General features: G+C 57.0%; 2 protein-coding genes across 2 annotated transcripts in view; both read left to right on the top strand.

Annotated features, from left to right (window-relative positions):
* Window positions 1-15,372: 15,372 nt before the first annotated feature.
* Window positions 15,373-21,211, top strand: AMBP (alpha-1-microglobulin/bikunin precursor). The gene is made up of 10 exons (XM_009485088.2): window positions 15,373-15,480; window positions 16,161-16,303; window positions 16,582-16,658; window positions 17,182-17,295; window positions 17,776-17,877; window positions 18,452-18,489; window positions 19,395-19,473; window positions 19,564-19,731; window positions 19,906-20,082; window positions 21,180-21,211. The coding sequence occupies exons 1-10, from the start codon at window positions 15,373-15,375 to the stop codon at window positions 21,209-21,211; spliced, it is 1,038 nt and encodes a 345-aa protein (XP_009483363.1).
* A 1,588-nt stretch (window positions 21,212-22,799) lies between these two features.
* Window positions 22,800-24,401, top strand: part of RABL6 (RAB, member RAS oncogene family like 6) — a 62,132-nt gene continuing 60,530 nt past the window's right edge. Inside the window, exon 1 of the mRNA XM_075716648.1 lies at window positions 22,800-22,929. Within this exon, the coding sequence (XP_075572763.1) occupies window positions 22,800-22,929 (130 nt within the window). The remainder of the gene's footprint in view (window positions 22,930-24,401) is intronic.

The following is a 24,401-nucleotide window of genomic DNA, read 5'->3' as shown; positions in this document are numbered from 1 at the left end:
CACACCAGTCTGACAGCTGCCCCCAGTGTGCCCTGGGAACATGCAGCAGCCCAGCGTGGAGAAGAAGTTTTTAGCAGGAAAAAAAAGATGATGCCAAAACCATCAGTTGCAACTGCCAGTGGTCCTGCGGGTTTATTGCCCGAGGTCTCACAGCAGCTGCTGACTGCGGCCAGATCTGCGGGGTGGGCATCGCTCCCCTTTCCTGCCATGGTACGATTTTGTCCTCCTTGGGCACTGCATGACACTGTCCCACCAGTGAGTGCCACCAAACTTTCCACCATCATGGTGCTCCCCAGGGCCAGGATGCTGTGGGGTTACACCTGCAGGTGCAGCTCACCGCTGTCTGTCTCCTGGGCTTGGGATGCTGCAAAAAACTCATCCAGGTGCCAGCTTTGGGTTGCCACAGGGCTGGGCTCAGCCTGGCTCAGCTCAGCCCTGCGGCTTCTCACCGTTTACCTTGTCCCAGGGCTTCAGCTAGATGGACCAGGCCAGCCACAACCTCAAGAACAGGTTTTTCTGAGGAAATGCAGCATTTCTGCACAAAGCTCCTCTCTCCCTGTGGCAGACAGAGCAGGCAGGGGCCTCCAGCAGCCCCTTTGCAGGGGATTTGGGCTGGGTGGTGAATACAAATCGCACCCCCCTGGCGCTGAGCCCAGCGGCTGCAAAGCTGCCCTGCGTCCCCAGGCTTCCACACGACAGCCCCAGCAGCAGGGATGCGCTGAGGGTGCAGCTGAACTCCGACCCCCCAGGACTGAGCACATGGTGGAGCAGCCACCCCAGTGCCGGGCTCCCTGCATGGCCCGTGGCCACCCTGCTTCACAGCTCTCCTCTCTACAGAAACGCCGTCCAAGAAATCTAGGAACTCCAAAGACTGCTTTTTTTCCTTTTTTTCCCTCCCTTTTCTATTTTTGTTCCAATAAAACAAAAATATTGGATTGTTTGGTGGCGTAAGCACATTCTTCTGGCATTTTTGTGTGTCTCTGGCTGCACATTATTGTCCGCCGGCCGCATTACGTAGGTGCTGTTGTTCCAAGAGAAACCAAAGCAAGAATTTGAACTTTCAAGTGCTTCCTGCCATTGTCTTTTGCTTTTGTTTGTGCTACTGACTCCAAACCAGATGGATCGGGCTCCCCTCCGGCCGCAGGGGCGATGGGAAGTCAACATAGCCCAGTGAGGTTTGACAGCTTTGTCTTCTCTTCTATTGCCCTTCATCCGTCAAGCCCAGCCATCGGAGATGAATTGACCAATGCATATGGATGGGGGGGGAGGAGGTAGGATTTTATTTGAATTTCAGGGAGCTTAACACAGTAAGTAATGAATGAGAAAGAAAGACGGCGAGCAGGCGAGCAAGAGGGGACGGGCTGTAATCAAAATTCAGTACATTTTAAATAGATGCTTTGTTGGGCATTTGTATGACTATGATAATGCCACAGCCTGCAGATCCGAATAGGAGTTACCTTTTTTTTTTAAAAAAAAAATTACAATCAACTACTGTTCAGTGCTGGGGAGGAGCCGGTAGCTCGGTCTGGCCAGCCAGGCTGGCCTCTTTTTCCAGCCTTTGTATTTTGCCCATTCCCGATGCTTTCTGGGCTCCATCCCCACCGTCAGGGTGAGCCCCTCTGCATGGGTGGGTGGGAGGGGGTGGTGGGGTGGCCAGGGAGGCTGCGGTCAGTGGCACCGGAGGTCCACAGCACGTAGTGCGGGATGGGGTGGCTCATGGTTTCAACCCATTTTGCTGCTGACCCAAAGCTGCTGCGGTGTTTGGTGCTGGGACTTGGTGCAAAGGTCTCAATCCCCAGGATCCTTCCTATGCTGGTGCTGGAGCTGGCCACCTCATTCCTGTGGTATGGAGCCATTTTGGGGTCTTCCTGCAGCATGCACAACCTTCACACCCTGCTGCAAGGTGGGTGCAAGCTTTTCAGTGCCAAGCCCCCATCCCCTAAAATCCCTGTCACTCTGCAGACCTCCATGCTCAGGGGTCTGTGTCACTCCAGGGATGCTCCCAGGCCTGGGATGTGCCAGCACAGGGACCGCAGGCAGCTTCCGCTTCTCCCTGGTGGCAGCAAGCATCCCAGGGAATGACACTGCTCCATCATGGGGACAGGAGAAATGTCTTCTCTTCCAAGAAACTCTTCTGCTGCTGTGTCCCAGTGCCACCACAGGCACCCATCTCTTAGGGTGCCCAGCAAGGGGTGCCCAGGTGACCTTTGGGTCTTACACTGGGTGGGATGCAAACCTGCGAGTGCAATGCAGTTTTTGGCTGCTTCATGTTAGCAGGTTTCTCTTCCTGACCCTAAAGAAATGTCCAAGCAGGGCAACACCCTGGTTTGGCTTGTTTGGAGAAGGACAGTGGATGGAGCTTGGGTCTGGTGGGGTAGAAGGTGGCTTGGATGGCGGGATGGACGGAGAACGGGGGAGGAATGGGGAATGGTTGGGGAGGGTTGAGGGGATCGTTGGACACATGGAGGGATGGAGGAATGGAGGGATGGAAGGTAGCTGGGGAGGGATGGGGGAATAGAGGCATGGTGGGGCATGGACAGAGAGATGGATAGAAGAATGGACAGAGGCAAAGCTGGACAGCTGGATGGATAACAGGCTGGGGGTGGTTGGGACAACTGTGTTCATTGGAAATGCCTCATTCAGCCTGAATTCAACACTATTCTGTGGCTGGGAGTGGCCTCTGAGGGCAGGCCAAGGAGGTCAGCACCTCTGGAGGCACCCTCACGAGGTGGCAGACCTTGGCCTGGCTGAGCTGGAGATGTCCTCCTGATTTTTAGGAAGAGGCTCCACAGCAGGTGCCTTCCCTTTCCCCCTGTGATCTGGGCAGCAGCCCTGACAGCCCGGAGGAGTGCGAAGGGGCACAGAAATCCAGCCGTGAGCATTGGCTGTTTGCTTCAGCCCCTCCGGTGGGGCAGTGCACAGCAGGCTGTCCTCGGCCGTGGCCAGCACTTGCTCACTGACAAATCCATCCTCCTCATCTCTGATCTAGCCCAGCGCCAACCAGCTGCATATTCATCCCAGGCAGGATGGACATGCCAGCAGCATGGCTGGCTCTGCTGACCCCTGCCATGATGCCAGCCTTGCCAGAGGCATGCAGGGAGGTGCAGCCAGACACTCCCGCACAGCACAGAGCAGAGGCAGGGTTTACCCAATGAGCACAGCCATGCTCACCCCTTCCCAGAGGGGACATGGTCAGAGGAGACATTGGCTGGGCAACAGCTGCTGGCTCTGCTAAGCTTCTGCGATGTGTTGGTGGGACAGTGCAAGGCTGAGCCTTCACACAGGGCCTGAGCAGCACCCTGGTACTGATGGTTTATGCCCTGAAACACGAGGGCACAACAAGCAGATTTCTGTCTCCAAATGAATTATACAACCAAGGAGAGCCTCTGCCTGGAAACACCATCTCTGCAGCCTCCTCTCACCCCTGGGATTGCATTGCAACCTCATTTCTTTTTTTTCTCCAGCTGAAAAAACACTTCTCACCGATGTCCAGTCAACAGCAATGTTATTACACACAATGCAATTGCACAGGTGGACTCTGAATGTGCCCAGACCTCTCCCAGGTTTTCTGCCCAGGACCAGACCTCTGCCTGTGCACCCCTGCTTGCTTGGGGAGCTGTCACTGGGATGTCTCAGCATGGTTGTCTGTCTGCGAGCAGGGGCAGGAGCAGTGTCACAGCTCCCTGGACACCTGATTTCTTTTAATTATTGTATTTTCCACTCAATCATCCAGTGGCTGGAGGGCTCTGCCAGGGAATGGGTGGAGGAATGGGAGGCACTGGTTGTATGCTTGCAGCATGACCTGGGGGCTTCCCCTGCTGCCCCATCCCATGCCCAGCCTGCCCCATGGAGCCGAGTTGGAACCCTCAGCAGCCCATCATCGTTGGGTACTGCCAGTTGCTGCGACGCTTACTGGGATCTCTCCCCAGATGCTTCAGGTCTGAGCTGGGGGATGCCTGGCCCCGGCTGCAGGAGGTTGGGGCATCCCAAATCCTTGCAGGAAGAGGGGTGCAGGGTGGCCCAAGGCAGCAGGACTGTGGGTGCAGGAGGGTGCCGGCTCAGCACCCACCATCCTGAATGTCCCTCTGAGCAGGGGGGGAACAGGGCAGCCCTGGCCTCACTCTGCAGCACCAGGATCAAGCCCTCATCCCCCGGCACAGTGCTCGGCTGGGGCAACCATCCCCAGCAGGTCCTCGCATTTCACCCTGCTCACATTCACAGCTACGGTGACAACTCCGAGCCACCCCAGTCCCCTTTTCCACTCACGACTCCCCCTCATTCACAGCCTGTGTCCTTTTAAGCTATTTTTTTTCCCCTCCTATTCATTTCCCGGACGCCTCTATCCTTTTCTCTTGCCTAGCCCCTCTCCCGGAGCAGCTGCTATGCTAATAAGCATGAGGCAGAAAAGGGAGCGAGACTTTGCCATGGCTGGGGAGGAGAGAAAGGCCCCAGAGCCCTCCAAATGCTAAATAAATCCTAGGCTGGAGCAGCATCCCTGAACAAAGAGGCCTGGCCTCCCCCCTCTCTTCCTCTCTTCCCAATTCCACCACCTTTTCACATTCAAATCCATTAAACAGTGAGCAGAAAGACCCCAAGTATTCATAGCATTGCATTAAAGAGAAAGCCCCATGGTCCCTCTCCATCCTGACCAGGCGGAGGGAAGGGCTCTCCATCCCCACAGGGCTGCCCAGGGGCTGCTTCTGCTGCGGGCTGGGAAACGCCAGGCTCCGGCCCCTCTGCATGGTGGAAGAAAGACAAAAGCCCCCTGGCCGCTGCACAGGGAGATAAGTTGCCTTTCACCTGTGTTCCAGGTTTCTTCCCCACCTGGGACCCTTGGGCTCCTCCATCAGGGTGGAGCTCCTGGTTTCTGCAGGCAGCATGGGCAGCTGCCGGGTGTTGGATGGGAACCGCACGGGATGGGAGAGTCTGGGAGTGCAACAAGGTGGGGACCCCCCATGTCTCCTGCCTGTTGATGGTGCTGGGAAGCGTTATGGCAGTGACATGCCCATCAGCCCCTGAGCAAGGACCAGCTACCTCTGCCTCACCATGGCTGGTGCTTACCCAGTGGGGCAGGTGCCTCATGCTGATAATGGAGGTCCCTTATGCCAAAATTGATGATTTCCTAACCATTTTACCTATTTTACCCTAGAGTCAGAGCAGCTTTCTGATGCAAATACCTCAGACCTCCTTCCCTGACAGAGAGGATGCAGTGACAGAGGTGGACAGTGACAGAGGTAGGCCCCATGTCAACTGTTGAGGCTGGTGGCGGGTGGTAGGATGCCTGAAGGGATGTGACTCTTCTCTGGAGGATGAATAGATGGGCATTTTCTTCTTCTGCCTTCTGGGATGGAAATGGAGATGCACCTCCAGGAAGGATTTTGTCATCTTCTCTGGTACCAAGATTCTGCTGGAGTCACAGGGCTCCAGGAGATGGGGCTTTTAGCACCAAATATTGAAAAATGTTTTAAAAACATGGATTTTAGCATATGAGGATTGAAGCTGTCTGAGTGATGCCAGCTGGACCACGGAGAATGTGACGGTCACATGCGGTGTTCAGGAGGCAGCAATAACCCTGCGTGTGCAGCTTGGTCAGTGGGGTGGGATTCAGCTCTGACCCTGGGGTGTCCATCTGAGGTGGTGTCTGGGCTCCTTCGCAGGCTGTGGAAGCAGGGGAAGGATGGCAGCACTTAGATCTAAGTTCCTTCTGCTTGAGGTGTCCTTTTATGTCCTGCCTGGCCTTTGCCCGAGGGTCTGGAGGCCATCCCATCTCCTAGACTTGCACAGATGTCCTGGGCACCCCAGGGCATCTCAGCTGGCACCAGGTGGCTATCTTTTGGTGCCTGAATCCTGCTCTTTATCAACACAATCAAGAGTCTGGAAGGTGGTCGAGGCTGCCCTGACAGGGCACCTCCATGTGCTCAGCCACATCCCACCCTGGGCTCCTGCAGCCATGTTCATGTGGTCACCAGGGCTCCATCCTGACCATTGCAGGTGCTGCACAGCTTTAGGGCACATGAGGGACCAGGCCAGCAAGAGATCTAGATCAGAAGTTGGGGAGAGGTGGGACAACCCTCAGGAAACCTAAAATGACATTGACCACTACATTGGACATGGGACATGGGAGCTCAGACCTCTGTACCTTCAGTGCAGGGCCCCAAAGCTGTGTGTGTAGTGCCCTGAGGTGTGTCCCTGCATGGGAACCTGGGCTCCCTGGGATGCTCCTAGCAGTGTAGGATCCCTGGGGTGCCTTCATAGATGATGCTTTGGCGCTGTAGGACTTTGCGGACCCACCCTGTCCTTGCTCTCCACTGCACACCACCAGCTTCTCAGCCTGGAAACATCTTGCTCACTTCAGGGCCTTGTTGGGCTCCACCAGGGACATGTTCCCCCAGAAAACAGAGCTCTCTGGGGTGAATGTCAGCAGGGACCCAGAGAGGTTTCCAAGAACAACCTCCCCCTATCCTGTGAAGGAAACCAGCTCCAGCCAGGAGTCTCAGCCTCAGATTCCCAATTCACAGAGAAGGGATGTGTTTCCATCCCTACCATGAGGAACTCATGTGTGCAAACACTAAGGATTGACCCAGCATGCTAATAACATGGAGGGGCTGTGCTGCTCCAGCTTTGGTGCACTGGTCTTGCCTTGGCAAGGGCAGTGTCCTTGGGCGGAGACAGCAGGCATCGATCCTGCACTACCCTGAGCAGGCGACTCACTTCTACCTGCTCCCCACCTGAGACAAGACATGGATGGTTGACCTGGCATGGAGGGTGCCAGAGGCATGGAAAGATCCAGATGCTGCCAACACCACAGTCCTACTCCTAGGTGACTCCCCTGTGTGTTCCCCCATGGGTTTGGTCAGTGATAGGTGGCCATTGCCAACCATTACCCTTGGGGACCCCTCATTCCCAATGTGACCCCGAGCCCATGCTCCACCATCTCACTCTGCTCCAGTCACTCCCAAGGACCAGCCCCAGCATCAAAATCCACCCTGCCCCAGACCTGCCCTCAGAGCAGCCCAAAGACCAGAGTGTACAAGCCCTTCATCATGCATACACTGGTGGTATGGGGTAAATGGGATCAGTGGGAGGGATGAATGCAAGCCACCATGCCCCATCTGCACCCCAAACTGCATTGCTACAGGAGGTGCTGAGAAGGGTAATGAATACCCATAGATTTTTTGAGGGGTCTTTTGTGGCTGAGAGGATGTGGTTGACAAGCAGTGAGGTACCACCATCTCCGACACCAAGGCTGTGGCTGAAAGTGCCCCAGCCCTTCTCCAGGAGGGCAAGCACAGGCCTAACCCTACTGCAGGCTCCAGCTTTCCTCTGAGCGCCTAACTGGCAGTGCCTGTCTTAAACTCCAGCCCTGCAGGATGAGGCCCATAGCTCTGCTGGGGCAACGGCTGTGAATGTCCCAGAGACCCAAATTGCCCCACATTGCTCCCAGACTGGTCCAAGGGATGCCCCAGCTGCCTCCTCATCCTCATTGGGCTCACCCAGGGAACCTGTGAGCACCCTAGTGCTGCCATCCCTCAGTGTGGCTGCACCCCAAGGGGCTGCAGCATGGTGGGACCATCCTGGGAAGGTCTACCTGCAGTGGCAGGTGGGACAGGGATCCAGAGTGTCCCTCTGACAGGCTGGCCGGGGAGAAAGGTCTCTGCTTAGCAATGCAGGAATGCAGGTCAGGCTGAATGCAGTGGAGGCGGGTCTGATCTGGTGCCCCACTAAGCCCCCATTCTTTCCCAGCCGGTGCATCTTGTATTCAGGCTGCCTGCTCCTAAGCAGAGTGTCTTTAATCCTTCCCTTGTCTCCTCCATTCCCTTTCAGGCCTTTGGCCAATGGGAAGGGGATGAGCAGCTCTCTCCAGGAAGGAAATTAAAAGCGGGGAGGAGGGTAGGGAGGAGGAGAGCGTGGGGAGGGGGACTTGGAAGGGGAGACAATCCTGGAGTGGAGATGCCAGTCATCTGGGTCTCAATAGCCCCATTCACCCTGCCCAGCCACACAGAAAATCAGGGTCACCAGGATCCATGCCCTGCCTGGAGACAACTGTTGCTTTATTCTTTTTAATTGCTGGAAAACGCAGAAAAGTTCACTTGTGTGTGTGGCTGGCTCCGGTGGGGGCTGCGCTGGGGGGCGCAGGCGGCAGAGGGGCGGGAGGGACTGGGTGAGGCCGACGCGCAGCAAGAAGGGACACAAAAAGCAGCCGCACGTGAGGGTGGAGGCTGCAACCCGGCACAGCAGAGAAGCCATCTGTATGGCTGGGCAGCCAGAGCAGCAGGCGGCTCAGGGACAGGGAGCTGCACTGGGATGGGGACACAGTGGCTTCGTCCCCGAGGTGTACAGGGGAAGGGAGTTTTGGGGCGGAGGGAGCAGCCCCAGGGCCAGCAGCCAGGCAGAGGAAGGACCTGTGCAGACAGATACATGTGGGTGAATGGGCAGGTGTCCCCACATCTCTGGGCACGGAGATGCCTGGGCTGATGCTTCTGGCTAGAGACACAGTGACCGGGGAGATCAAAGCACATGCACCCGCATAAGGGCACCCAGCGGCACATTGCCACCCCGACCCAAAATTGCCGACACACCGCCCAGATGGACATATGGCCATGCCACCTCCACCCTGATACCCTGCTCCAAGTGCCACCCCAGTCAGGTGGATGGTTCCACCCAAGGTGGAGCTCCCAACCCTCTGCACCCATGCAGCCAGCCCCAGGGATGTCCCACAGGGCATGTGTGCAGCCTCGGGGCTCTATCCCAGCAGTCTTCTTGCTCTACCATCCACCCCACTTGCTGACCCATGTACCCAGATGTGAGTGAGCACCAGCCTTGAGACACAGGCCACCATGGGTCATGTGCCACCGATCAGCAGCCCAGCAGGTCTGCACCAGCAGGTGCATGGCTGCCATCCAGCTCTGATGGGTGGTGGGTGCACCCTGGGTGCACCCCTGGGACACCCCAGGAGCAGGATGTGAGTGCCTGGGCCACAGATGGAGCCAGTCCCAGCCTGTCTCCATCAGGAGCAATCCAAGAGGTATCTCTGCCCATCCTCCCCCAGGCCTTCTGTGGGCCTGGGGTGATTTATGCCTATCACAGCCCCCAGATTTGGGTTGCACCTCCCTCCCTGGTCCAGCCTTTGCCCCGCTTTGCTCTGCCCTTTGCTGAATGCTCAACTTTTCCTCCTGAAGTGCATCAGAGATGTGCTGGCCATGCTGGTGGTCCTGCCTGCTCTCATCCTGCAGCTCATCCTCAGCCCAGAAGTGCTCCCAAGCATTCAGTGATGCATGGGACACAAGGCAGTAGCCTCTGAGGTTTCTGTGATACCATGGCCTGTGCCCCCTTGCAAGTCCTCACCTCACCCACCCTGTACTACCATCCCTGCCTACCCTCTTGGCTGGCACGGGGCTGGCAAGCCCAGTGCAAGGAGATGCAGGCAGCACCTGGCATACCAGCCAGCCTCTGAAGCAGGAGACATGCCTGCTGAGCATGACCCAAGTCTCCAGCAGGTCTCCTGACCAGTCCCACAAATTCTGTGGTGTGTTGACCCTCCATACAAGGCCCAGAGACTCCCCTCTGCCACAGCTGGGATGAGGGACCTCAAAAAACTCAGGGCAGGAGCAGAACTCCCAAGCTAAGGAGCACCCAGTGAGCAGAGAGGAGAAGGTGGAGGTGAAGAAGAAAAGAAGAGACAGGTTTGTGGAGCACAGAAAGGAAACCCGCTGCAGAGCATGAGAATCCCATGCTGTTCCTGGGCAGAGGGGCTGTGGGACACACCACCCCCTGAAACCCAGCCCATGTGCCTGCAGCCTTAGCTCCCTTCCTGGCAGATGTTATTTTAAAGCCATAACTGTGGCTATTTTAAAACCATAACTTGACCAGCCCTGATCAAATGCAAACAGAGACCTTCCCCAGGCCACAGCCTGGGCAGACTCAGACAGGGGCGTAACCACAGCTGGGGGACAAAAAGGCGTTTGGGAGACAAACCAGGCCCTGGATGTTCAGAGCATTTGGAGAAGGATACGAAGCAGAAGTGAAGGCTGCTGAGCCCTGATGCTGCCTGACGGCTGGCCCGGGAGCCAGGGCAGAACAGCACATGCTTTCACACCAGTGCTGGGAGCACGAGGGGAAATGGAAAGCTTGGCAGCACACAATGGCACCATGCACCAGGACAAAAAGACCTGAGGGAAGGAGAGTAGCCACTAAGGTACAGTGATGCCCCAGCTACCAGCTTCATAGGAGTGACAGAGGAGGGGTATGGTTAGGAGAGGGATTGTATAGAATGAAACAGTGTAGGAAAAAGTGCATGAAGAAATCTTTGCAGGTGAAAGTCCCAGACTCTAATAATAAAAATGTAACATTCAGATTGCACATGATGAGAACAGCAAGTCAGCTGGAAATATTAAGTGAGACTAGAGAATGTCCAAACTCAGATGGTGGAGGTGGGAGATCATCCCCCCCACCCCAGACCAGCTTCATCAAGACAAGATGTAGAGATAACGATTTGTGGGTGCGGTAAATGAAGCCTCCTGGAGTGATGAGATCTATAACCCACGAGCAAAGATACTACTCTGGGCTGAATCTTAAGCGCTTGGGACTGGGTTGAATTGGTACTGGGGGAACTGCTCCATACTAAAAGTCACAGCACTACTAGGTTTAACAGTGCAGTGGAACAGAGACGGCCAGGTATATCCCATAACAAGTTCAGGAAAGGGAACTATGTAGAAATGGGGCACACTATCCCCCAAAAATACTCCAAACCCCAAGATCCACCTGGAGGGTGTTAAATGGGGCATGAGAAGCTTGGGTAAAATATGTGCTACAATTCAAAAAGAAAATCAAGTGGTTCAACAATCCCTTTCCTGGCTTGGTGGGAGAGTTAAATGGAGGTACTGTGGAAAATGGCAGTGTTTCAGAAACAGAAAGCTTGTCGGGGGAGAGCACGGGAAAGCTCACAAAATATCGCAGGTCTGCTCAAACAGGAGACTAGAAAGCTAAAAATGGATATGCAGAGCACCCTGAAAAAGATGCTACAGTTGGTTGAAGAACATGCCCTTATACCATCAAAGGCAGAAAGCCAACTAGGGGTTGAGGGGATGCCCAGGGCCTGATGAGAACTTCAGGATGATGAAGCCCCATGAAGAAGAGAAGCTCAGTGTTTTCCCCTGTTGGCCAACAGAGATCCCCAGGCCTGGCACACATGCTGCAGCAGGTTGTTCAGAGGAGCCAGACCAATTTGAAGTAAAACTAGTAGAGGCCCCAGGCTGATGGGATGAGCTGGCCATCAGCATGTCCCCAGGACAGATGGTGTTTGCTCATGTCTGGGAAGAACTTGTAAGTGAAACCGCAGCGGTACTGGCTGCAGTGTGGTACCTCTCCTTGCAACTGGCCAGTGGGCTCATGGACAGTGAAACTTTCAGCTATGGAAATGGGGTGCTGGGAGCTAAAAAATGGAGATTCTCATTGCTGTAGCATTGGTGAGACAGCAGAGCCTGTATGGACGGGTGCAATTGCTGAGCACATGGCTGAACACGGAGCTGGGGAGAAGCTGGCAGGGCTCCTGCAAGGGGGGACCCTGTCTCAAATGCAGAGGATCCAGAGGACATCATCTGTCTGGATTGTCAGAAAGCTTCTGATGAGGCACCACGCCAAAGGCTATTAAAGAAACAAACTTGCTGTGGGAGCAGAAGAAAGGCTCTTCCATGAACTGAAAGGTGGTTGAAGGATCAGAAGCAACATATAGGGCTGAACAGTCACTCTTCAGGATGGAGAACAGTCAGCAGTGGAGTCCCCCAGGCACCAGCCCAGGGACCAGTTTTATATTTGACATCTTCATCCATTCCTAGGAGAAGGGAGTGAACAGGGAAATCTTCAAGTTCACAGATGACACTGAGCTCTTCTGGATGGCCAAAGGCTGTGTTGATGGCAAGGAGTTTCAGAAGGACCTCACAAAACCGAGGGGCATAGAGGTAAGAGGAGAGCTTTGGTGTAGGGAAATGAAGGTGATGTTTCAAGGGAGAAGCAATCAGAGTGGGGCATCAGCATGGAGCTTGGGACAGGTGGCTAAATTCAGGAGGACAGCGGGGAGCCATCACTGACCTGGTGATTTCAGAGAACTGTTAATGGGCAGCAGCAGCCAAAAAAGTCATCAAAATGTTGTATGATCAAGAAGGGTGTTGGGAACAAGGTGGAAAGTGTTTTGACACTGTACAAAACCTTGGTGAGCCCTCATCTTGGGTGCTGTGTGCTTAAGCTCAGGTTTCCACAGCTCAAGAAGGAGATAGAGGAGTTGACATTCTTTAGACCCGTTGTATGAGAGGGGGCCGGAAAGACTGAGACTCCCCTGTTTGGAAAGGGGGAGGTCAAGGGCAGATATGGCTGAGGCTTGCAAAGTCATGAAGGTAGTGGACAAGCTGAGCATGAAACTATAGTACTGCAGCAGTCCTTGGAGTAAGGAGCGCTAGCAGGTGATGGGTTTAAAACAAAGAAGATAAAACTTCTTTACATAGGAGGGTTTGAACTTCTAGAGCTTGCTGCCATACGGGGGGAAGGAGCCGGACAACACTGGCAGGTTCAGAAAAGGACTGGATGAGCTCATGGACAACAGGTTCATAAAGGGACACTGAAAGGACTAGGCAGGAATGTCTCTAGCCTGTAACACTGCTGGTGGGGAGTGGGAGAGGAGAGGAGTCAGGCCCATGTAAATGAACAGCATCTTCTTTCTCCACTGTTGGACACCAAGTTCTGGTGGCCCTCACCTCTGCAGGGGTCTGCTTGATGTGCCACAAGCCACCAGATCAGGGCATGGGGCCTTGGGGCGCTGCTTGCGGTGCCTGGTATTCCCCCAGGTTCTGCCATGCCTCCTGTCCCCATGCCAGCCCCACCATACCCCCACAATGCTGCCTGGCCCCACTGGGGCTGCTGGGGGCTGGGAGCCTCTCAGCGCTGGTGGGGCCAGGGGAATTTGGTCTGTGGGAATTTTCTGGTGGTTTCTCCCTACATTTGTTTTCTGTCCAAACTGGTCTGAAACCAAAGCATTTTCTAAACTTCCTGCAAATTGGCAGCTCCTTGTGCCCCACAGCTCCCACAGGACTGTTGCTGCCCCGTCTCCCTGCCAGAGCCATCTGCAGGAACATCCCTCCCCACGCACCCATAGCTGCCTGTCCCAGCTGCTGTTCCCTGGGGCTGGCAGTCACGGGACCCCAGCAGCCCCCCTCCTGGAGAGCCATGGCCTGCAGTGGCTCTGTCACAGCCCTGTGCTCTGGCAGCATGGGGGGGTTCTCCATCCCCATCCTGCCAAAGCAGTGATCCTGGCATGAATGCAGCTGCAGCCTCGGGGATGGAGACACTGAGCATATTTTCGGAAGTGAACAAGGGAATGTACCACTTCCCTGGCCTTTCTCAGCACAGGCAACATGCACGAGCTGAGTTTTGCAGCCAGTACAGACGGTCCCCAGCTTTCCCAAAAAGGATGGTGCCCACAGGCCCACGGTAACAGCCACACACTGCGTTCGCGTGTACAGAAGAGGAGAGGACCAGGCTGGATGTGCCCCAGGCCTGCCGCTTCCCCAGCTGTTGTCTTTTGGAAGCGAACATCTCCCGCCACTACCCCCAGCACCAGCAGCAGGAAGGACAGCCGATGCCAGGGTCACGCATACTCTTCCCTCCCTTGCCAGGTCCCAGCATGGGGCACGTGTGCTCCCAGTAAAGCAGACTCGTCCCCAAAGAGGATATTTAGGAGCGTGTCCTGCATTGTCCGCACCTGGCTCCATCGTTACGTGGGCACATTTGCCCCCACAGAGCATTTCTGTGCACGAGTGCCATGGCAAGGCCTGTTGCCTGCATGGGCAGCGCGCAGGCAGCTGGCCCTGCCTTACTGACCGTTGCCTATTGCCTGTCCGCTGCCCCCGGACAGCACGAGGCTCCGGTCCCGCTGCGAGCAGCCAACAGCAATTCCCGCTTTGCAAAGCTCCCGGGGCTGGTTCCCACTGCCCGTTGCTGCCGGTTCCCGCCGCCGGTCGCCGCCAGCCCCGTGCCCGGCGCTGCCAGCCGGCGCTGCCCACGCCTGCCCGGGGACTTGCCCCGGCCCTGCCGCCGGGGGAAGGGCCGCCTCGGGGGCACAGCGGGGTCCCCCGTCGCCCGCCGGGGGCTGTAGCGCGGCGGGGAACGAGAGCGGGGCCGGGGAGCGGGAGCAGGGCCGGGCTGTCATTCCTTACTGCCGGCTGCCACCTAGCGCTGGAGGGGCCGGGGGTAGCGGGGACCCCTGCGCGGGGAGGGTCCCTCAGGCCACCCCCGACTCCCCGCAGCCCCAGCTCGGGGGGCTGGAGCCCAGGGCCGCTTCTGGACCGAGGTGGGCTCCTGCAGAGAGAGAAGCACTGGGCAGGTTAATGAGCTGGGCTTATTATAAGGGTCTCTGCCCTACGTGCAAAGGTCCCCCTTGCTCCCGAGGACATGTGTGTGACGAGTTGCTCGGGCTGTCCCTGCCCGGACCGCTGCCTCCCCGGGCAGCCCGCGGTGGCCGGGCCGTGCACCGGCCAGTCCCACGCGAAGGGCCGCTGGGGGCCGTGGTGGGGAGGAGGGGTGAAAGTCCGGCCGGCTCCTGCAGCGTGGCTCTGGCTCTGGCCCTCCTCTGTAAATATTGGGCCGGGGGCCGACCCGGAGAGGGGCTTCTGCCCTTTGCTCTGTTTGCCGTTTCCCTCGGGCTATTTGGTTTAGTTAATCATCCTGCAAAGACAAACAGTGGTGGGGAGGGACGGCATGCCCTGCACCTCCCACGCCCGCCGGGCCCCAGGACCCTCGGCTGTGGGGTGGGTGGCACCCAGCCAGCTCCCAGGCGTCGGCCACCGGCTTGGGACCCCCGGGGAAGGGGGTCCAGAGGGGCAGCAGGCAGCCCGGGCTCTGCTCCCTACAGACACTGGTCAGAGTTACGCAGTGTGGGGTGCGAGCCGGGGACTTCCTCAGTCCTCTCCTCTCTGCAGGGTGGGGCTGGTCTGCCGGGGCTGGGGTCGCCATCAGGGCTCTTTGCAGGACTCCAGGGCAGGAATATGAATCCCAAGGTAGAATAAAGTTGACGGGCAGGTCCTGTCCCCACAGCTGGGCCAAGTGGTGATGTAGGAACAGGCGAGGGTGAGGAGCTCAGCCTGACGTAGCAGGAGGATACTCGTCTCCCCTCCTGTGCCCCACACCAGCTCTCTGCAAATCCCCACTGGGGCCGTGCAGGGTCACCAGCTGCTCCATGCCCCCCTGGCAGGCCCTCCCAGCCGGGCTGGCCAGCCCTGCTGGCTGCAGTCTGAAGGTCACACTGCTGCGCAGTGGGGACAGCGCAGAGTCCAGGATCCCACCAGCGCGCTGGGGCTCAGCGGCACTCCGAAGCCAGCAGGCACGATGTTTTGGGGTCTCCTTTCCCTCCTCCTCTTCACCGTGGCCAGCGGGACACCCATTGGGGACCAGGATGAGGATATCCAAGTGCAGGAGAATTTTGAGGCTGAGCGGGTAACGGCGGCTTGCAGTCCCTTAATTCTGGTGGCAGAAGGGATGGGGGAACGCTTTATTTCAATTTCCCTCAGAAAGGAGGGAGTTATTACCCATGCCCATATTAGGCTGTGCGGGACAGGCATTGGCAGCGTGGCCCTCCCACGGTGCCAGTCAGGGGGTGCCACCCCACCAGCACCAGCCTTCGGGATGTCCTCACTCCAGCAAACTCCTCGGTAGGGTGGCTGGAGCCCAAGCAGCCAGGGCAGATGAATTCCATGAGATAAGTTTTGATCTGCCCAGCCTAAGAGGTGTGGGCAGGGCCCGCAGGCAGTCTCAGTACACAGGATTTGTGTGGGTTGCAGAGTGCCTGGGAGACTCACAGCCAGCCCCATCCCCTGCCAGCCTCTGCACAGCCCCGCACATGCACCTGCTTCCGGGCTCCCCCAGAACACACAGGAGGATGCCAGCCTGATGACTCCAGCCATGCCTGGTGGTCATGGGACCCAGGAAAATCTTGCTCAGTGCTTGCTGATCTGCTTCCCAAATTCTGTGGCAGCTCTGGCTGCTGGGAGCACCCTGCGACATCTCCCCCAGTTGCTCTCTTCGCCATGAATATTTCAGTTCTGCAGAAAACCAGGAGGTACTCCACCTCGGTGGAGAGGGCTCATGGTGGAGACATCCCTTTCTTCTTCCCGCAGATGTACGGGAAATGGTACGACATCGCCATTGGCACGACCTGCAAATGGATGAAGAACTACAAGGAGAAGTTCAGCATGGGCACGCTGGTGCTGGGCCCCGGCCCCAGTGCTGACCAGATCAGCACTGCCAGCACCAGGCTGCGGTATGGGGCGCTGACATGGGTTCTCAAGCCTCCTCCAAAGCCACCCCACCCAGGAGTGCTGCATCTCCCAGGGGCTGGGACAAGACATGGGAGTTTCTTGCTCTGGCTGGCATCAGAGCCCAGAGGAGGGGCTGGATTGGGCTCAAATACTCAATGCCTTGGGCAGTGGGATTTTGGGGGTCCCATGACATGGCCTCAGTGCCCCAGACAAGATTTTCATGCAATAACCAGGAAAAAGGATTGCTCCAAACAGCTGCTTGTTTTCTTCCTACCTCCAGGCAAGGTGACTGCACACACATCTCAGGAGAGTACCAGAAGACCAGCACCCCTGGCAAATACACCTACTATAACCCCAGTAAGTTGGGCTCACTGCCCACCTGCTCAGCCCAAGAGCTGTGGTGTGGCTGGGCGATAGGAACCAGCGCCAGGCACAGCTGGCGGCTGGGGAAGGGGTTCAGGAGAGCAGGGCTCAGAAGCCACTCCACACTTTGGGCTACTTCCAGCCAAAGTATGGAGTGAAGTTGGGGGAAAGGGGCTGTTTCAGCTCTGTCTCTGCATAGGCATGAGACTATGAGATGTTCCAGCAGATCCCTTCTGTCCCCAAGGTCCCAAGCTGGGACAGGCTCCCACCAGCTGCGTTTCAGGAGTGTTGGTGGTATCTCAGTTGTCCACAACCCTTGGTTTCCAATCCCTTTGACTAAGAAGAGGCTGGTGAGCCTAAAGGGAATCAGGGTTGTGTCAGAGTCTGCTTCCCAAAAATCAGCTATTTTCTTGAATTAGCTGCCTGATTTCAGACCTCAGTTCTGGGGCTGTCTTACACTGCCCTGTTTCTCCCTGAGGGGCAGGAATGATGTCCCCTGTGTCTCTGTCTCACCCAGAATGGGATGTGTCTATCCAGTCCTACGTGCTCCGCACCAACTACGAAGAATATGCTGTCATTCTGATGAAAAAGAAAAGTAGTTTTGGCCCAAGCACCACCCTGAAGCTGTACGGTACGTCTGGCTACAGCACTTGTGGGAAAGCAGGCTCTGTGGTGGGCCAATGCAGCTCAGAAACACCACCCAAGGGTCCCTTGGCCTTGAAGGACTTGACCATGACTTTGGAAGTGATGCCTTGGACCGGCTCATCTTTGGCACGGCAGAGGTTGAGTCTTATGGCTCAGCTTAGAGCCACATCACGTCCAAAACAGCTTGTTGTTTGGGATGAAGGTGGCAATATCTGCTTGGAAGAAACCCAGGCCCTGAAGTGGCAGGAGATGCCATCTTTCATGACTGAGAGACGTTAAAACCACTTCGTCCAAGGCTTTGGTCAAGGCTGGTCAAGAATAATGGGAGAGAGGTTGGGTAGGATCAGGAGGCTGATACTGGGCCTGCCTGCAGCTGCCTGAGCTTTGCGGGTTGGTGGGTGGTTAGAGGGCTGCATGCAGACCCCTTCCCATGCCAACCCTGCTCAAAGCCTGTTCCCTTGCCCAGGGAGGAGCCCAGAGCTGCGGGAGGACCTCATTGAGGCTTTCCAGCAGCTGGCTCTGGAGATGGGCATCCCCGCAGACTCCATCTTCATCCTGGCTAACAGAGGTAACCCACCACAAGGCACGTGTGTCTCCCACTGCCTGTCCCCCCAGCATGCCGGTGCACTGGGGCTGCTCCTTTTTGGTGTGCGAGACTGGGGAGAAGGGGGGACGGTCAGGATGGAGGGAGGAGAGGCAAAGGCTTTGGTAGGATGGGGTGGGAAGGAGACAAGGCCACGTATCAGTCAGGCTTCCACCAGCTCCCAGTTGGTGGGGTCCTTGCTGGGCTGTCAAGTCAATGCACCCCACCTCACAACACTGTGCTGGGATGAGGGCGTAGGACACCCAGGGACACTCATGACTCCTCCCCATGGCTGGGTGCTCCCAGGACCTGAGGAGCTCCTTGCTCAGCCCAGGGGCTGGAAAGTGATAGCATGATGCAGGTGTGTGCGGGGATTGTGGGGTGATGGTCCTGCAAGTAGGAGGTGGAAAGCAGCAAGAGGGGAAGAACAATGGGGTGAAACTGGGTGGGTGTCACTTTCCCTGGGGTCCTGCGTATGCATGGTGCAGGACCATGGTGAGATGAGTTTGTCAGGTACTACCCCTCTCACACTGCTGATCTCTCCTATCATCTGGGCCAGGTGAATGCGTCCCCCAGGAGACTGCAACTGCCCCCCAGGTGAGTGGTCCAGCCAGGACCTCCTGAGATTGATCAAGGGTGGGGACATCCCCTCCAAGCCAAACCTACTGGAGACCTCATGTCCGGGGACCAGGCTCCATGGACAGGACACGTTTGGGCAACGGCTCCACTGACTGCCCTGGGAGATGCTTTCATCTCCACTGATGTGCGTTGCCTGTGACGACGGGGGCACAGACAGGCACAGGCTGCAGGGTGAGGGTCCCAAGGGCCAGGTGGGCACCAGGGCTCATTTCCAAGTGGAAGGCAACGGCCCTTTCCTACCCTGATTTTTTCACGGGGTGAAAGTTGTCGCATGTGGAGCCTCGTGTCTTCTTGCTCCTTGCCTGGCTGTGGGTGCCCCAACCAGCCTGTGGATTCCCCCTCTGGGGATGGGGAGGCAGCTCAGTGCCCCACTGCCCCACTGGCTACAGTCACCCAGCACCTCCTGATCAACCCTTGCAGGGTTGAGTTTAGAAGGATTTTCAAGAGGGAATGGGACTTTCAGAAGAGAAACATCCCAGTTGACTTGAGAGCAGGTAACACATCTGGAGGACACACCACCCTGTGTCAGCAAGAGCAGAGACACATCCCCAGCACAGGGCATGACTGGGGCACTTTGGGTGCCTTTATCCAAAATACACAATCCTGGCACCCACCCGGGATGAGAACAGGGCTGGAAAGACTGTGAAGTGTGGAGGGATTACAGCTTGTTGACCCAAGATCAATGACTGGAGACGCAGTGGGAGCACCGAGGAGGGCTGGAGACTGCAAGGACTGCAGCACCCAGCAGAGCTGCCCCTGACATAGCCCATCCCAGGGGCAGAGGGGGTCCGGGGGTGATAGGGTAGGCAGCAGGTCCCATGGGCAGGGGCTGACGGCAGCTCTGTGCTTCCTTTCCTGTGCAGAGGTCGCGGAGAGCAGTCCTACCCCCTGAGGAGGGCTCAGCTGCAGGACCCCTGCCCCCTTATATCGGCAATAAGGAAGGTACGTCCCAGGGAAGGGGGGTTGCATTGGGCATCCCCCTGCCCTGCATCCCTATTTGCCTGTGACAGCCTGTACTGTGCTCATCTGCAGACTCATGCCGGCTGAGCCAGGACCCTGGGCCCTGCAGCGGGATGCTCTCCCGCTTCTTCTACAACTCCTCCTCCATGGCCTGTGAAACCTTCCTCTACGGTGGCTGTCTGGGCAATGGCAACAACTTCTACTCAGAGAAGGAGTGCCTGCAGGCGTGCCGGACAGAGGGTGAGCAGGGGGGACCAGGAGACATCCCAGTGGTGCGAGGGCACGGGAGGTGCCTTTGCTGAGGTATCAGAGGAGATCTGAGAATGGCCTCAAACCCCACGTGCCCGGAATCCATGTGAGAGGTGTGGGGGGCCCTGAACCCCCTGCCCTCAGAGCAGCCCCCTGTCCCCACAGCTGCCTGCAGGCTACCCATCGTCCACGGTCCCTGCCAGAAGCCAGTGATGCGCTGGGCCTTTGATGCGGCTCAGGGCAAGTGCATCACGTTCAGCTACGGAGGCTGCAAGGGCAACGGGAACCAGTTCTACTCAGAGAAGGAGTGCAAGGAGTACTGCGGGGCTCCTCCGCTGGCAGGTACCCCCACCCTGCCCGCACCTTACGTGCACCACACTGCACTGTGCTGGGGGAGCCAGGGCAGCAGCCTGCACCATCTTCTGTCCTGCTCTGTGCTGGGTCTGGGGTGTGCTGGGTCTGCCTGGGCTTGGGACAGGGCTGTCCTGGATCTGGGATGGGTCTTGGGATGGGTCTGTCCTGGATCTGGATGGGTTCAGGATGGGTCTCTCCTGGGTCTGGGATAATCCTGGGATGGGTTTGTCCAGGATGGGTCTGGGATGGTTTTGTGCTGTGCCTGGGATGGGTCTGTCCTGGATCGGGGACTCTGACGGACTGAGGAATATGGTCTGTATTATCTGTATGATCTACAGACAGTATTGCACAGTGGGGTACATATAGGCTGCAGACGTACTGAGGCCATGACTGAACTTCAAAATGGTCTTGATAAAAGGGGGAACAGCCCTGAGCAGACTCAGTGCAGTGGGGAGCAGTGGAGGCGACAGCCCCTGGACAGGTGATGCCAGTGAGGGAAGAGTGGCTGAAAGATTTGGGTGTAGGGACCCTGACACCAAATAAGGACCAAACCAGGGTCCCCACCCAGGGGTGTACCCTCTGTGCAACTCCTGCCAGACCCTCCAGCTCTAGTCAGTGCAGGGGTTTCCATATTGAACATCCCTGGGAGACACAAGGGGCACTGCTCAGTCCTTGGGTGAATGGACAAGCAGGTTTTCAGGAGCATGGCAGGGGAAATCTTCCTGCAGAGAGGGTTGAGCTCAGGGGTCTTCAACCACAGCCAGCCCTGGGTGAGCCTGCTCCCCGCGGGGCAGGAGCTAGGGACTTACGGTGTCCCATCGATGGGAGTTGGGGATGGAGTAATGTGTCTTAGGGCAGAGCCCATCTTTTATTATCTCTGTTGCCAATATAAAGTGCATTAATGCCACCATGGTGGGTGGTGGGACACGAAGTGACATCCCAGGACAGCTTGGAGGTTCTAGACCGCTTCCCCCATCATTGACGTCAGGGACAAAGTGGGAAGCAGCAACCATCACCATCTGTCCACGGGGTGAGGAGGGAATCTGTGGGTCTGCCTGTCACCCTGAGCATCTCTCCACTTGCAGAGGATGAGGAGTTTCTGCATCTGTCAAACTGACGCAGGCAGAGGACGTGCTGCCAGCACCCAGCACCGGGGCCCCACAGGAGGGTGCTGGCAGCTGCTGGCAGCACAGGAGATGCCTTCAGCAGTAAATGTCTCTAATATGACCAATGAGCCCAGTGTCCATCCTTGAGCTGGTGGGGAGCAGGGTGGGGGGTCCAGGAGGGGCAGGGGTTGCTGCAGGGTCCTCGATGGCCTCCCTGGTGGGGTGTCCCCCCACTTTGCGGGCCTGCTGGGTGCTCCCCACTGAGTCCCTGCCCCTTCCTCTGTCCGCTGCCCTCTGCCCACGTGCTGCTGGGGTGGCCCACTGGGCACCGAGGGGCTCAGGGCATCCCAATGGGTGGGGTTTGGCCCCCCATTTCCCAGGGGATAGTGATGGGCAGCTGGGAAGGCATCAGCAAGAGGGTGGAATGGGTGCCTGCTCCTCCCTAAATGTGAATAATTGCTCATGCATCGGGGTAATGGTGGGACTGGGGAGGCCCAGTCATGGGCCCTCCCATGGGAGGGAAAACGATCATGGGGGTGTTACATGGGGCTTACAGCAAGGGATTACGGGGTGTCAGAGGGGACCCTGAGGGGTAACAGGAGGGAATTATGGGGTTATGAGAGTCAAAGGGGGAAAATGGGAAAATACTTGTCACAGGAGGGGATTACAGGGGTTGTGGGGATCACAGGGGGCTATGAGGGTCCCAGGAGGAGATTAGAAGTGTTTTTTTTTTTTTTACGGGGGTGTCCCAGGGATGCTGGGGTGGCCCCAGGAGGGGATTGTAGGGGTTACAGGCGTCACGGGGCAGCTATGGAGGTCCCAGGAGGGGTTCCAGGGTTTATGGGGGGGTCACGTGACGGGGGGCTATGAATCTCACAGGAGGTGATTGCGAGGGACTTGGGGGAGTCTTGGGGGGCTATGGGGGTCCCAGGAGGGGATGACAGGGGTTATGGGGGTCACATGAGGGGACTGCGGATTTCTTGGAAGGGTTCGGCTACAGCTGGCTTGGAGGGGTGACAGGGGGTCCTTGGGGTCGCGCCCACGGCGTGCCCCGGCCCCGCGGGCCCAGGACACACGTGGGCTCCGCCGCCGGCCGCGCCCCGCGCCCTGCTGGCCCCTGCCAGCCGCCGTAGCCGGCGCCGCGTGCGCCCCCGTCCCCCGGAGGCGAGGCGGAAGAGGCAAGATGGCGGCGGCGGCGGGAGCCCTGTGCCGCCTTCGCTCCCCGCGCCCGGGCCCGAGCGGCGGCGCCCGGCGGGGCTGAGCCGCCGCACCGGCCCCACCGCCCCCTTCCCCCCGCGCCGCCCCAGGCCATGGCCGGTTAGCGCCCCCTCCCCGGCACACGGCGGGGCCCCGGCTGAGCCCCCTCCCCGCCGCCGCGGCGGGCCGGGCCGGGCCGGGCCGGGCCGGGCCCGCACACCTCCGCCCTGCTGAGCCCAGGAGGCCCTTCATGGCCGGAGCAGCCCTGCCCCAGCTCTGAGTTACCCGCGCCCCCCCGAGCCGTGACCTCCCCCTATGCCCCCACCGGGGCCGCCCTGCCCCTGAGCCCCGGAGCAGCAGCCCTTTTCCTGGAGGTGGTGGCGCAGGTGTGGGACCGGAAAGATGTTCTCAGCCCTGAAGAAGCTGGTGGGCTCGGACCAGACTCCGGTCAGAGACAAGAATATCCCCGCGGGGCTGCAGTCCATGAACCAGGCTCTGCAGAGGAGGTTTGCCAAGGGAGTCCAGTATAACAGTGAGTCGGAGCCAGCTTCGGGGGTTTTGTCGGGGGGCACAGCCAGCCCTGGGCAGGAGGCAGGCTGCATCAGTCCATCCCATCTGATGCGCCATAGCGTGCCCAGGGACCCCGGTGGGACTGTGAAATGCATACGCGTTTGTTGTGCATGGTGGTGCTTTTGCCGGTATTCTTCCAAAGCCAAGTTTTCAATTAAATCTTAGAGCTTGCGGAAGCGTGGGAGGAGTAAGGGATGGGAAACTTTTATCTTTCTGTGCGGGACTTGGGGAACCTGTAGTGCACCAGTGTCCCCAGTCAGCAGATGTCCTGAACGGCTGCCTGCTTTCCGCTGACTGTGGCACAAGAGAGAGTTCCTTGTAAATCAGTTTTTGTCAGTTAAAGCATCAAGAGGGTAACTCCCCTGAGTGTGTGGGTGACTTTTGCTGCGGCCCAGGATAATGGTATTTATAATTAAGCTCTAGTGGTTATATGATAAAGGCCTATTGAAAAGCTCTGCCCTGCCAGGCTTTAATAAAAGGTGAGTGATGTATGCCTTTATGTGCCCTTGGTACACAATTCCATTCTGACTATCTTTCCTGCAACTGATATGGTCGCTCTTTTCTCAAGGAAGGTTTTCAGAATTTTTTTTCCTTTCAGTGTTGAGGCTTAGGGTTGCATTTTTCCCTTGAAGCTCACTAAAGGTTATTTCTAATACAGTGTTTCAGGAGGGCACTGCAAGTATGTGAAATACATCCCAAAGTAACAATTGTGAGATGGGGACGGTAGTTATGTCATCCTTGCTGAAAATAGATGGTACCAGAGAGCGCTGCGAGTATCAGCTCGTCTGTGTGGATCCAGGCAGGCAGTGAAGTCAGATTGCGTAAGGTCAAGAGATTGGCAGTTGGGAAAGAGACTGATTTGTAAATGTGGCACTGAATAATTTCTGTAAAGTCACACATGTTGGAGGAATAGAGCTTAAGTTGGATCTTAATCCGAAACAGAATGTGAAGGGAGAGGTTAGCACTTTGGGGTTTGGGGCTTTTTTTGCTTTGTTTAGTGTCGTCACTATTGACTGTGCTTTTGAACTGGTATGTTTTGAAGCTCTCTGCTTTACTAAGGAGAGCATTTGATGCCTTTATCCATAGCACATCTGTTAGATATGCCAGTAGTGCTTAATGTTAGAAAATTAGTGTCTTGGTCATGAATGTGAACAGAAACACAGTGTTGTTGTTAAGAGACTTGATTTCCAGTGAAAGGCAAAGTGAGGATGAAACTACTGTGCCTTGGAATACAGCACTGCGTCATTAAACACGTACCTGGAGATCTGCTAGTTAAAGGCTATTCCTCTGTGCAGAGGCTTCATGCAGTCCACAGACCAGAACATATCCACGTGCTTCACTGGTACATGTTTGAGATCAGGTAGCTAATACCAGTTGCTGAATTATGTAAGAGAAAGGAGTTGACTTTTCAGAGAGTGAACGTTTGCGCTGCAG

This window comes from Pelecanus crispus, chromosome 9 (genome assembly GCF_030463565.1).
Source record: "Pelecanus crispus isolate bPelCri1 chromosome 9, bPelCri1.pri, whole genome shotgun sequence".
Classification (NCBI taxonomy): Eukaryota; Metazoa; Chordata; class Aves; order Pelecaniformes; family Pelecanidae; genus Pelecanus; species Pelecanus crispus.
Note: the sequence above shows the minus strand (reverse complement) of the source record. Positions and strands in the feature narration are given on the sequence as shown.

Bases quoted from the DNA above. Each gene is read 5' to 3' on its own strand.
- AMBP (XM_009485088.2), top strand. From the start codon at position 15,373: ATGTTTTGGGGTCTCCTTTCCCTCCTCCTCTTCACCGTGGCCAGCGGG. The intron at 15,481-16,160 runs GTAACGGCGGCT...TTCTTCCCGCAG, and splicing joins AGAATTTTGAGGCTGAGCGG to ATGTACGGGAAATGGTACGA. The intron at 20,083-21,179 runs GTACCCCCACCC...CTCCACTTGCAG, and splicing joins CGGGGCTCCTCCGCTGGCAG to AGGATGAGGAGTTTCTGCAT.